The sequence below is a fragment of the Thalassophryne amazonica genome, chromosome 11 (assembly GCF_902500255.1).
Source record: "Thalassophryne amazonica chromosome 11, fThaAma1.1, whole genome shotgun sequence".
In the NCBI taxonomy this organism is placed as follows: Eukaryota; Metazoa; Chordata; class Actinopteri; order Batrachoidiformes; family Batrachoididae; genus Thalassophryne; species Thalassophryne amazonica.
Window position 1 is genome coordinate 384721 of NC_047113.1, and position 13792 is coordinate 398512.

At 41.3% G+C, this 13792-nt stretch overlaps 1 protein-coding gene across 1 annotated transcript in view; it reads right to left on the bottom strand.

Moving 5' to 3' along the window:
* Nucleotides 1–13792, bottom strand: part of si:ch211-159i8.4 (matrix-remodeling-associated protein 5) — a 186914-nt gene that overhangs the window by 6194 nt on the left and 166928 nt on the right. Inside the window, exon 15 of the mRNA XM_034181951.1 lies at nt 1445–2591. Coding sequence (XP_034037842.1) covers nt 1445–2591 — 1147 coding nt within the window. The remainder of the gene's footprint in view (nt 1–1444; nt 2592–13792) is intronic.

Consider the following 13792-nt stretch of genomic DNA (forward strand, 5'->3'; position numbering starts at 1 on the left):
ACATCTCTCCAGCACGCTCTCCACAGGAGTCTCCGACCAAGGAAATGTCTGAGTCTCCCTTCCCTCCCGATCTTCAGAGTCTGCATTAGAATGGACCTCAGAACCCATCTGGACTGTGAGTTTTTCTTTTCTTATTTTGGACTGTTATTGTGGCTGTGTTCTTTTCCTTTTCATTGATGAGTAGAAAATTCAGTCTCTGTGATCAAAGTCTGGTGTTTTCGCTGAGTGATTTCAGTACGCCAGTAATCATCATTTCCTTTTTTATATATAAGATTCTCATATTTGTCTGGTCTGCTCAGAAGTTAAGTTTAAAGATGATAAAGGTTTTTTCCTCCACTTTGTGGTTTTGTTTGGAGTCTCCCTAAGGTCTTTGTATGAGTTGTGAATTTTTTGCCACCTTCAAAGCACATTGTTGGTTTTTTCATCTTCTACATTCATTTGCTTTTCTGATTTGGACCCTGGTTAGTTCTTCTATTTGTTTGTCAGTTTTCCAGGGTGCTGTTAGTGTTTAGTTTCATATTTTTAATCTGTTTTACTCTTATTTCAGGCAGAGTCCCTCCTTTGGTCTTTTCCCCATTTTTTGTCACGGTTTTTCCATTTGTGTTTGGTGCCTAATTTGGTGTGGTTGGATGGTTCTCCTTCTACAACTGTTTTCACTGTTTGGTTCTCCCAATTTTTCTTTAACTAGCCTGGTTATGATCTGTTGCCCTGATAACATTTTTCTTGGTTGGTTTCTTCACTTTTTATGCCTCTTTGTTCGGTCAGTTTGTTCCTCATGCCTTTTCTCTGTTTTCTTTCCCCTCTGTTCATTTGCGAATTTGTTTATAGTTGTCTACCTCTGGGATAAATCCTTAGGTTTCTTCATGTTTTATGTTCTAGTAATCGTCAGTTAGAGTCCTTTGCTCCCCTCATCAGTTAATTGTTCATTTGGTTGCTTTCTTGGTTTGTCCGGTTTTTATTAGTTGGATTTTTGTTTCACTGGGTCATCCAATTTTTGTATCCTTTTTTGTGCACACCCACATTTTTACATGTTCTTTGATTACGTCGATATTTCCTTTCCACCGCACCGGTCACTGGCAGTTGGTTCCTGATCAGGGGTGCTGTGTTCCCGATGTGTTAGTCCCTGTGTCTTCCCCTGGTTTCTTCCATATGCCTACTGACTCCCCACTAGTCCACTATGGGCTCCACGGCCGACCTCCGGACTCACCTGGGGTCTCTGTTTTGAATCGCATGCCCAATTGTTCTTTTGCCCATCACCACCTGTACGGTTGCCCTCCAGACTGTTTCCCTATTCCATAAATTAGTTGCATAATTGTAAAGGCCGCAGTGTTCAAAGCGTGTGAAAAAAGTGGCGGCTTATAGTCAGGAAATTATGGTACTGCTGAACTATGTTGTCTGAGTGAAAATGATTCAGATTCTCCGTCAACCATCCACGAAAACATACCTGTAGATCCTCTAAGCACTGGTTTCCTGCCTGTTTCCAGGGCATAACGCTTCTCCGCTTGGCCTGCTACATTTTTTGCTATGCACCGATACACTCCCTTATCGCTTGCAGCTGGGTGAAAAATCTGCAGACTTCCATTACCTGGATGATGGATGAAGCGTTGGAGTCTAATGGCTGGTGATAATATTGTCCCATTGGGTAGCACCCATGTAAAGTCAGGCTGTGGTTTTCCACGAGCAGGACATTCCAATATTAAGTTGCTGCCATCTTGCTTAATTGATAAGATTTCAATGTTTGGAAGTGCGAAGCTCGGTTTCTCGGCCAGTGATGCCACATCTAAGTCAACTAAAAGTGTGGCTTCCCCGAGATGGTTTTTAGCCAAACACATATACCGCCCTTCATCTGTTTTCCTTACCCCTCTCACTTCTAAACTTCCATTTTGGTGGACTTGGAAGCGTCCACCAACATACGGTGATGGGAGAGAGTGACCATAAGGTGTTACCCACCAGAGTCTTGGTTCGGGTTTCCCTTTGACTTTGCAATCCAGAAGTGCAGTTTGATAGAAAACTGCCAATACTTTTGTGGTACTCCTCCCTTTTACACCACTGATGAAGGGCTCCTGTAATTCAGCTTCCAGTTTCATGTTTTTCACATCATCACCAGCAGAATTTCTGGCCACACAGGCATAGTTACCTTCATCTCCAAGTGTCATGTCCTTTACCACCAGCAGTCCACCATCCAGAATCTGATATTTGTCTGATAACACTGGTATAACTTCCTTTTGAGGTGAGATCCAAATGATTCTTGGAGCAGGTTCACCAACTGCTTCACAGTTCAACTGAGCTGACTCTCCCAACCTCACCCTCACCAGAGACTGTAATTTTGATCTGATTCGTGGAGCATTTGGTCCCACTTTAACACTCACTTTTCTTTCATCTTTGCCCAGTTTGTTCTTCGCATAGCAAGTGTAGTCACCCTCGTCATTTTTGCCCATCTGTTGGAGAAGTAAGGTTCCATTTCCGAATATAACATAGCGACGGCTGCGAAGTCCACTGTCATCTGATTGAAGGGCGTTGTTGATTAGTGTTCCATCTGGGAGGCTCCAGGAAACCTCTGGATCAGGCAGCCCTGTTGCAACACAGTCCACCTCAGGAGGAAGTAAAAGATGTGCAGAGAGATTAGTCAAAGAAGAAAAAACAAGTTGGTCATTTACAAATAATGATTGCTGTCCTCTGTGCTATAAGAATGTAAACAACCATGTCAGTGGTTAAGTTAATCTTAAGCACAGATACACAACATATTAAAAATGAAAGCAAGTTAAAATGGTCATTTATATCAATCTTAGTAATTTCCTTTGGCGTTGCACAATTGTGCTATTTGTACATACTGCCCACTGTCCACCAGGCCTCTTTCCATTGACACATCAATGGACACAAATAGTATCTGGCTTTTTAACTAGGAATGTATTTTTTAAATGCACTTATATACATCAAAATCAAATTAATTTTATTTATATAGTGCCAAATCACAACAAACAGTTGCCCCAAGGTGCTTTATATTGTACGGCAAGGCCATACAATAATTACGGAAAAACCCCAATGGTCAAAACGACCCCCTATGAGCAAGCACTTGGTGACAGTGGGAAGGAAAAACTCCCTTTTAACAGGAAGAAACCTCAAGCAGAACCAGGCTCAGGGAGGGGCAGTCTTCTGCTGGGACTGGTTGGGGCTGAAGAAGAGAACCAGGAAAAAGACATGCTGTGGAAGAGAGCAGAGATCCATCACTAATGATTAAATGCAGTGTGGTGCATACAGAGCAAAAAGAGAAAGAAACACTCAGTGCATCATGGGAACCCCCCAGCAGTCTAAGTCTATAGCAGCATAACTAAGGGATGGTTCAGGGTCACCTATCCAGCCCTAACTATAAGCTTTCAAAAAGGAAAGTTTTAAGCCTAATCTTAAAAGTAGAGAGGGTGTCTGTCTCCCTGATCTGAATTGGGAGCTGGTTCCACAGGAGAGGAGCCTGAAAGCTGAAGGCTCTGCCTCCCATTCTACTCTTACAAACCCTAGGAACTACAAGTAAGCCTGCAGTCTGAGAGCGAAGCGCTCTATTGGGGTGATATGGTACTATGAGGTCCCTAAGATAAGATGGGACCTGATTATTCAAAACCTTATAAGTAAGAAGAAGAATTTTAAATTCTATTCTAGAATTAACAGGAGCCAGTGAAGAGAGGCCAATATGGGTGAATATGCTCTCACCTAATAAACGCATGAATTAGCTTTCAGCATCACTCTGAGACAAGACCTTTAATTAGAGATATTGCGCAAATGCAAAAAAGCAGTCCTACATATTTGTTTAATATGTGCATTGAATGACATATCCTGATCAAAAATGACTCCAAGATTTCTCACTGTATTACTGGAGGTCAGGGTAATGCCATCCAGAGTAAGGATCTGGTTAGACACCATGTTTCTAAGATTTGTGGGGCCAAGTACAATAACTTCAGTTTTATCTGATTTAAAAGCAGGAAATTAGAGGTCATCCATGTCTTTATGTCTGTAAGACAATCCTGCAGTTTACTAATTGGTGTGTGTCCTCTGACTTCATGATAGATAAAGCTGGGTATCATCTGCGTAACAGTGAAAATTTAAGCAATGCTTTCTAATAATACTGCCTAAGGGAAGCATGTATAAAGTGACTAAAACTGGTCCTAGCACAGAACCTTGTGGAACTCCATAATTAACCTTAGTCTGTGAAGAAGACTCCCCATTTACATGAACAAATTGTAATCTATTAGATAAATATGATTCAAACCACCGCAGTGCAGTGCCTTTAATACCTATGGCATGCTCTAATCTCTGTAATAAAATTTTATGGTCAACAGTATCAAAAGCAGCACTGAGGTCTAACAGGACAAGCACAGATGAGTCCACTGTCTGAGGCCATAAGAAGATCATTTGTAACCTTCACTAATGCTGTTTCTGTACTATGATGAATTCTAAAACATAACTAGAACTGATGTAAAGTGCCACGTCACCGCCCCTTTTATTCATCCTATTTATAACAAAAAGATTATAACCATCGAGCCGGTGTCCCGTCGAGATGAGGTGCGTCACTGCACGTGTGCGCATGCGCACATTGCTCTACCCCAGACTTGAAGATGTCACCCATCGAGATGAGGTGCCTCACGTAACTGCACATGTGGAGATGATGTAACTCGCTCGACGTGCAACTGTGCATGTACATTTTGTTTTTTTCCGTCAAAGTTTTTTTTATTAATTGTATTCAGTGTATTTATAGCCTAAATCAAATCAAATCAATGTTATTTATATAGCGCCAAATCACAACAAACAGTTGCCCCAAGGTGCTTTATATTGTAAGGCAAAAGCCTAGTAAGTAAAACATTTTCTGTATTTTACGTTAGGAGCAAATGTATGTATATGTATATTTTGCCTGTCCAAATAAGCTAACTCCAGATTAAAAATACTTATCGTTTTATAGTGAGTAGATTTTATACATTACTATGTTCGGATGAACAATTTATACATTTACTTGCCCATCAAAATAAGCGAACTTCATCAAGTAATTTTTTCAGTGCACACATATGCAGTTACGCGAGGAACCTCATCTCGACGGGACACTGGACCGTGTCTATGTGCTCATCCCTCAACCATGTCTCTGTAACCGCAATGACAGAAAGGGATTATTGACACTTTTTAAACAATCCTGAATTTTGGGCAAATTCATAGGAAGACTTCTACTATTAAAATGTATAATGGAGAAAGAACTGTTTATCATGGAACAGTCCTTAAGTTGTTTCTCGGTAAAGTAACTGCAGTGATGAGTAGTATTTTTAAGAAAAAACTATCCGGATCTATATTGTAATCAATGCTATGAGATTTGTGTTCAGAGTAATCAAACACTTTTAGATCAAGCTCCTGTGCAGAAGCAAGTTGAAAAGAATCAATTGACATCATAAAAGGGTTGTAATCGACAAACCAAAAATGCGGCTAAATATAACTATTTCATGTAAACCAGTATGTGATATGGATTTAGTCAAAAATTGTCTCATAACAAAAGAGGAAAACGACACAAAAAACATCCCTTCAAATAAACAATATCGAAACAATAAGGAACATTTTCCATATTGTCCAGTTATCATAAAATGTGTTCTTTTAACATGACTTGTTCTTGATTCAAATCATGTCGAAAGAACAAATGATATTTTCCCACTAAATGTAGGATTTTAATGCAGCTCTTTCACTCGTATTTTTGAGTTGAAACGACATGTTTGATTGAACCCTGTAAAAATAGAAATGTATTATTTGATGAATGCAGTCTGCACGCACATTGTCTTTGTGTTTCTGCTGATCATCTTCTTACCTTGATGGTCCCCTTCGATCTCCACAGCTTTCTCCCTGAAGTCCACGCCGATGGTGGCCTCGGTCTTGTCGGGGAAGCTGCCGCCGGTGAAGCGGAAGGTCAGGCAGGTCTTCCCCACGTTCGAGTCCCCGATGACGATGATCTTAAAGATCCGCGTCCGGATGCTGAGCTCCAGCGAGGAGCTGCTCATCTCCAGGGAGGAGGCGAGGCTGGCGGCGGCGTCGGTGCTGCTGCTGGTTCGACTCCGGCTACTCTGCCGTAAATCCATGGAGGGCGTCAGGATGGTGACGTCGTCGTCCGCTTGGTTCCTCGCCGGCCTCCTCGGCACGGAGCTCGGCTCTCTGCCTCCGGGGAGTCGTTGGTCATGATGCCGGAGGAGGCGATGCGCAAAGCGGTGTGCGTGCGTGCGTGTGGAGGAGAGGGAGGGGACGCACGCGCGGATGGATGGATGAGTGGAGAAAGGAGGAGAAGCGACACGCAACAACACCGACCATTGTGCCTCCGAATAGAGGGAAAAACAGCACTTCATCTTTTTAAACGCTATTTTTAACATTTCAAACCGTGAGTCAAAGTGTCTGATATGTGATCAGGGGTCTCAGACCTGCTGCTGGGGCACAATAACATGACTTTTATGACCACAATGCCCATTCCCTTTCCTTTTAAAGGGACACTCCGGAATTTTTTATTTATTTTAACCTCAGTTTTTAGGTTCTGCTTTTCACATCAGCACAAAAGAAGAAAAAAAAAAGCCCAGTATTGTGGTAGAAGGCTAATAACATCACAGGCTAAACAGATATACAATGTAAGACTATGGGGCAAGTAAAACTCTGAGTAAACCACATCTTGTCACCACTGAATATAGGCTGGACTATGCATGAAGAAAACTCCAACAGAGGTCAACAGGGCATATTTGCTTCAGTAAATATACAGAAACTTATTTTTAAAACAACTGAGACACAGTTAGCTGCTTACCTTAGCCTTCTTCCTGATGGCCATAGCCACTAATCATTTGTCAATGATGCCTCACAAACCAGCACCCCAATGAAGCTTCCAATCAATGACCCTGCAGCAGAGTCTGAGCTACAGCACACAGATCCCCAGTGTTTGACAGAACCCAAACTATGGAAAAACCCAGCAAGAACTCCAAACACTGCTGCACCCCCAGGATCTGTGTACGAGCACATGGTGGTAGGCATCTCCTCCAGCTCCGTAGAAGATCATCTTTTTCAACCAAAGGGTGCTCCCAACATTCCTGCAGCACCCCCCCTCCCCATAGACCACAACACAAAACATAACCTATTAGAATAATGTGCAATCCAAGAATGTAGAAACCCAGCACAGTTCAGCTATATAAGTAAAAGGTTACACAGTGATGTGAGTTTTACATGGTACCGGAAGGCAATTTTTTTTTTCCCATCTTGGCAACATTTTCCCTTTTGTTTTCTCGTGTTTTCTGGAGTGATCCAGGTCAAATTTCAGGTGTGTATTGCCAGAATAAGGTATTCTTTTAAATTCGATAGAAACGTCTCTGAGACGCCATCAAGGATATGAAGTCATGCTTTTCACATCTTCATCCCAAACATTTTGAGACTGAAAAATAAATGTAATGTGAGATCCCATTTATCAAGAGCCACTGATTGTACAGTGCAGCAGATTGTTCCCGATTTTAATACAGTAAAGGTCGTGGTGTTCTGAAAACAACCATGTTGTGTTGAAACTACACCGCAAACCATGAATGTAAACGTTGTTCTGCAGTGGGGAGACGATTTACAATGAGACAGCTTCATCAAGAATAAATCCAAGGGGGCCTGGTTCAAGGAGAAAGACCAAAAGGGAAACTTTGTTTTTAATCCTCATATGTACAAAATATAACGGAATGCTAAATTACCCTCAGCTGTATGAGCATAAAAATAGGAAACAATGGACTTCTTTACATCTTAAAATAGGTCAAAGGTGAGCCATCTTTGAACTTGTCCAGGTCTGTGTCCCAGGAATGTTCCATGTGAATTTGAAGACCCTGGCAGGAATAGGACTGGACATGTGCTGAGCACAGACGGACGGACAGACAAACGCAAAGTCTTTGCACACCCGATGACCATAGTTTGGCCTTGGGTAAAAACTAACACCCCTGGTAAATTTTTCATCTTAGAAGTTGTATTTTTGACAGCAGGCAGCAATATTCTCCATTAATATACTGTCAGTTGACACGATTTAAGTTATTTCACACAAATTAAGATCTATTTTTGGGATGAATTTACTTCAAACTGTCCACATGCAAACTCCATATGTTTATTTTTGTTCTGACCTAGCCTGCGAAATATGTAATTTATGGCTTCTTCTGTTACATTAGTGTGAAATATTCATGCAAAAAAAATGCTGAACTGAAATTAACACGCTTGTAGTAGTCAAATCTTCATGCTTATTTAGCATGACACGTAAATGGTAATTAGCCCAGAAATGGTGATGTCAGCACTGGATGGAAAAATTTGTGTTACTACGTTTCCCATTTACGTATATAAGTGAAAAAGAATAAAATTTAAACCCAAATCAGTGTTGTTGAGAACTAAAAGTCATATTGGTGAACTGCAGGCACAGCTTTACTTGTGTCAAATGTTATTTTCTTTTCCCTGTTAAGACATAACCATAAAAATCATAGAGGGCTATGCTTTGCAAACTTAATACCCTTACTATATTGGATAATGTTGAAATTGAGGATGGCCCAGTGGTTGCAAGACTTCGTGTCTACTACCTACAATGCGCGTGGAATGTCTCAAACCTAAACCTACTTCGAGGCATCTTATATATGCTACTCTGGAACCACCCTTAAACCCAAGCAGTTCAACTGTCAACCCCACTGAGGTCCTTAGACTGGTCTCATTAACTAAGATCACTGTCCTCAAAATCATTGTTGATTAATGATTAATTATTGATCATCACTTAGATATGATTGGGTAATGTGAAACCTGGCTTAAACCTACAGCTGTCCTCCCCTTAAATGAGGCCTGCCCACCAGCATATACATTTAGTCATGTCCCTCGTGATGCAAAGCAAGGCGGGGGTGTTGCTCCTATTTATATATCTAGGTTTAGCTTATTAGCTGTTGAGGGTCATAAATATAAACTCGTTTGAGCATCTGATTCTCCGCTCTGCTCAGGTTATTATGCATTACCAAGGTCAGAAGAATAAAAATCAGCCGTATTACTTTGTCACCATATATCGGCCTCCTGGCCCATATTCTGATTCTTAGATGAATTTGGTGCGTTCATCTCTAACTTGTCAACTAGTGTAGATAACATTCTGATCATTGGTGACTTTAACATTCATATAAATAAGCCTTCTGATCCCCTCTGCAAATTATTTATGGAAATTGAAATGCATTAGGATTTTGGCAATGCATTCGGGATTCGACGCACATTAGTGGAAATACCCTGGATCTGGTTCTCGCACGTGGTATTGCTGTCACGAATATTGACATCATGCCTCTTACATCAGTGGTCTCTGATCACTCACTTATTAAGTTTACAGGTTCACTGCCGTGTTTAGTGGAACAACAACCTTATTTATCAAATCAAATCAATTTTATTTATATCGCACCAAATCACAACAAACAGTTGCCCCAAGGCGCTTTATATTGTAAGGCAAGGCCATACAATAATTACGGAAAAACCCCAACGGTCAAAACGACCCCCTGTGAGCAAGCACTTGCCAACAGCGGGAAGGAAAAACTCCCTTTTAACAGGAAGAAACCTCCAGCAGAACCAGGCTCAGGGAGGGGCAGTCTTCTGCTGGGACTGGTTGGGGCTGAGGGAGAGAACCAGGAAAAGACATGCTGTGGAGGGGAGCCGAAGATCAATCACTAATGATTAAATGCGGAGTGGTGCATACAGAGCAAAAGGAGAAAGAAACACTAACACCCAGCCCTAACTATAAGCTTTAGCAAAAAGGAAAGTTTTAAGCCTAATCTTAAAAGTAGAGAGGGTGTCTGTCTCCCTGATCTGAATTGGGAGCTGGTTCCACAGGAGAGGAGCCTGAAAGCTGAAGCTCTGCCTCCCATTCTACTCTTACAAACCCTAGGAACTACAAGTAAGCCTGCAGTCCTGAGAGCGAAGCGCTCTATTGGAGTGATATGGTACTATGAGGTCCCTAAGATAAGATGGAACCTGATTATTCAAAACCTTATAAGTAAGAAGAATAATTTTAAATTCTATTCTAGAATTAACAGAAAGCCAATGAAGAGAGGCCATATGGGTGAGATATGCTCTCTCCTTCTAGTCCCTGTCAGTACTCTAGCTGCAGTATTTTGAATTAACTGAAGGCTTTTTAGGGAACTTTTAGGACAACCTGATAATAATGAATTACAATAGTCCAGCCTAGAGGAAATAAATGCATGAATTAGTTTTTCAGCATCACTCTGAGACAAGACCTTTCTAATTTTAGAGATATTGCGCAAATGCAAAAAAGCAGTCCTACATATTTGTTTAATATGCGCATTGAATGACATATCCTGATCAAAAATGACTCCAAGATTTCTCACAGTATTACTAGAGGTCAGGGTAATGCCATCCAGAGTAAGGATCTGGTTAGAAACCATGTTTCTAGATTTGTGGGGCCAAGTACAATAACTTCAGTTTTATCTGAGTTAAAAGCAGGAAATTAGAGGTCATCCATGTCTTTATGTCTGTAAGACAATAGCTAATTGGTGTGCGTCCTCTGGCTTCATGGATAGATAAAGCTGGGTATCATCTGCGTAACAATGAAAATTTAAGCAATGCCGTCTAATAATACTGCCTAAGGTAAACATGTATAAAGTGAATAAAATTGGTCCTAGCACAGAACCTTGTGGAACTCCATAATTAACCTTAGTCTGTGAAGAAGATTCCCCATTTACATGAACAAATTGTAATCTATTAGATAAATATGATTCAAACCACCGCAGTGCAGTGCCTTTAATACCTATGGCATGCTCTAATCTCTGTAATAAAATTTTATGGTCAACAGTATCAAAAGCAGCACTGAGGTCTAACAGAACAAGCACAGAGATGAGTCCACTGTCTGAGGCCATAAGAAGATCATTTGTAACCTTCACTAATGCTGTTTCTGTACTATGATGAATTCTAAAACCTGACTGAAACTCTTCAAATAGACCATTCCTCTGCAGATGATCAGTTAGATGTTTTACAACTACCCTTTCAAGAATTTTTGAGAGAAAAGGAAGGTTGGAGATTGGCCTATAATTAGCTAAGATAGCTGGGTCAAGTGATGGCTTTTTTAAGTAATGGTTTAATTACTGCCACCTTAAAAGCCTGTGGTACATAGCCAACTAATAAAGATAGATTGATCATATTTAAGATGGAAGCATTAAATAATGGTAGGGCTTCTTGAGCAGCCTGGTAGGAATGGGGTCTAATAGACATGTTGATGGTTTGGAGGAAGTAACTAATGAAAATAACTCAGACAGAACAATCGGAGAGAAAGAGTCTAACCAAATACCGGCATCACTGAAAGCAGCCAAAGATACGATACGTCTTTGGGATGGTTATGAGTAATTTTTTCTCTAATAATTAAAATTTTATTAGCAAAGAAAGTCATGAAGTCATTACTAGTTAAAGTTAAAGGAATACTCGGCTCAATAGAGCTCTGACTTTTTGTCAGCCTGGCTGCAGTGCTGAAAAGAAACCTGGGGTTGTTCTTATTTTCTTCAATTATTGATGAGTAGTAAGATGTCCTAGCTTTACGGAGGGCTTTTTTTTATAGAGCAACAGACTCTTTTTCCAGGCTAAGTGAAGATCTTCTAAATTAGTGAGACGCCATTTCCTCTCCAACTTACGGGTTATCTGCTTTAAGATGCGAGTTTGTGAGTTATACCACGGAGTCAGGCACTTCTGATTTAAGGCTCTCTTTTTCAGAGGACCTACAGCATCCAAAGTTGTCTTCAATGAGGATGTAAAACTATTGACGAGATACTCTATCCCACTTACAGAGTTTAGGTAGCTACTCTGCCCTGTGTTGGTATATGGCATTAGAGAACATAAAGAAAGAATCATATCCTTAAACCTAGTTACAGCGCTTTCTGAAAGACTTCTACTGTAATGAAACTTATTCCCCCACTGCTGGGTAGTCCATCAGAGTAAACGTAAATGTTATTAAGAAATGATCAGACAGAAGGGAGTTTTCAGGGAATACTGTTAAGTCTTCAATTTCCATACCATAAGTCAGAACAAGAGCTAAGGTATGATTAAAGTGGTGGGTGGACTCATTTACTTTTCGAGCAAAGCCAATCGAGTCTAACAATAGATTAAATGCAGTGTTGAGGCTGTCATTCTCAGCATCTATGTGGATGTTAAAATCGCCCACTATAATTATCTTATCTGAGCCAAGCACTAAGTCAGACAAAAGGTCTGAAAATTCACAGAGAAACTCACAGTAACGACCAGGTGGACGATAGATAACACAAATAAAACTGGTTTTTGGGACTTCCAATTTGGATGGACAAGACTAAGAGTCAAGCTTTCAAATGAATTAAAGCTCTGTCTGGGTTTTTGATTAATTAATAAGCTGGAATGGAAGATTGCTGCTAATCCTCCGCCTCGGCCTGTGCTACGAGCGTTCTGGCAGTTAGTGTGATTCGGGGGTGTTGACTCATTTAAACTAACATATTCATCCTGCTGTAACCAGGTTTCTGTAAGGCAGAATAAATCAATATGTTGATCATTATTATATCATTTACTAACAGGGACTTAGAAGAGAGAGATCTAATGTTTAATAGACCACATTTAACTGTTTAGTCTGTGGTGCAGTTGAAGGTGCTATATTATTTTTTCTTTTTGAATTTTTATGCTTAAATAGATTTTTACTGGTTATTGGTGGTCTGGGAGCAGGCACTGTCTCTACAGGGATGGGGTAATGAGGGATGGCAGGGGGAGAGAAGCTGCAGAGAGGTGTGTAAGACTACAACTCTGCTTCCTGGTCCCACCCTGGATAGTCACGGTTTGGAGGATTAAGAAAATTGGGCCAGATTTCTAGAAATGAGAGCTGCTCCATCCAAAGTGGGATGGATGCCGTCTCTCCCAACAAGACCAGGTTTTCCCCAGAAGCTTTGCCAATTATCTATGAAGCCCACCTCATTTTTTGGACACCACTCAGACAGCCAGCAATTCAAGGAGAACATGCGGCTAAACATGTCACTCCCGGTCCGACTGGGGAGGGGCCCAGAGAAAACTACAGAGTCCGACATTGTTTTTGTAAAGTTACACACCGATTCAATGTTAATTTTAGTGACCTCCGATTGGCGTAACCGGGTGTCATTACTGCCGACGTGAATTACAATCTTACCAAATTTACGCTTAGCCTTAGCCAGCAGTTTCAAATTTCCTTCAATGTCGCCTGCTCTGGCCCCCGGAAGACAATTGACTATGGTTGCTGGTGTCGCTAACTTCACATTTCTCAAAACAGAGTTGCCAATAACCAGAGTTTGATCCTCGGTGGGTGGTGTCGCCGAGTGGGGAAAAATGGTTAGAATGTGAATGGGTTGGCGGTGTACACGGGGCTTCTGTTTAGGACTACGCTTCCTCCTCACAGTCACCCAGTCGGCCTGCTTTCCCGGCTGCTCGGGATCTGCCAGAGGGAAACTAACGGCGGCTAAGCTACCTTGGTCCGCACCGACTACAGGGGCCTGGCTAGCTGTAGGATTTTCCAAGGTGCGGAGCCGAGTCTCCAATTCGCCCAGCCTGGCCTCCAAAGCTACGAATAAGCTACACTTATTACAAGTACCATTACTGCTAAAGGAGGCTGAGAATAACTAAACATTTCACACCCAGAGCAGAAAAGTGCGGGAGAGACAGGAGAAGCCACCATGCTAAACCGGCTAAGAGCTAGTAGCTGCACTAAGCTAGCGGATTCCTAAAAACACACGAAGTGAATAAAGTGTAAATAATTTAGAGGTGATTCAGCTTAGAGAGTGCTTTA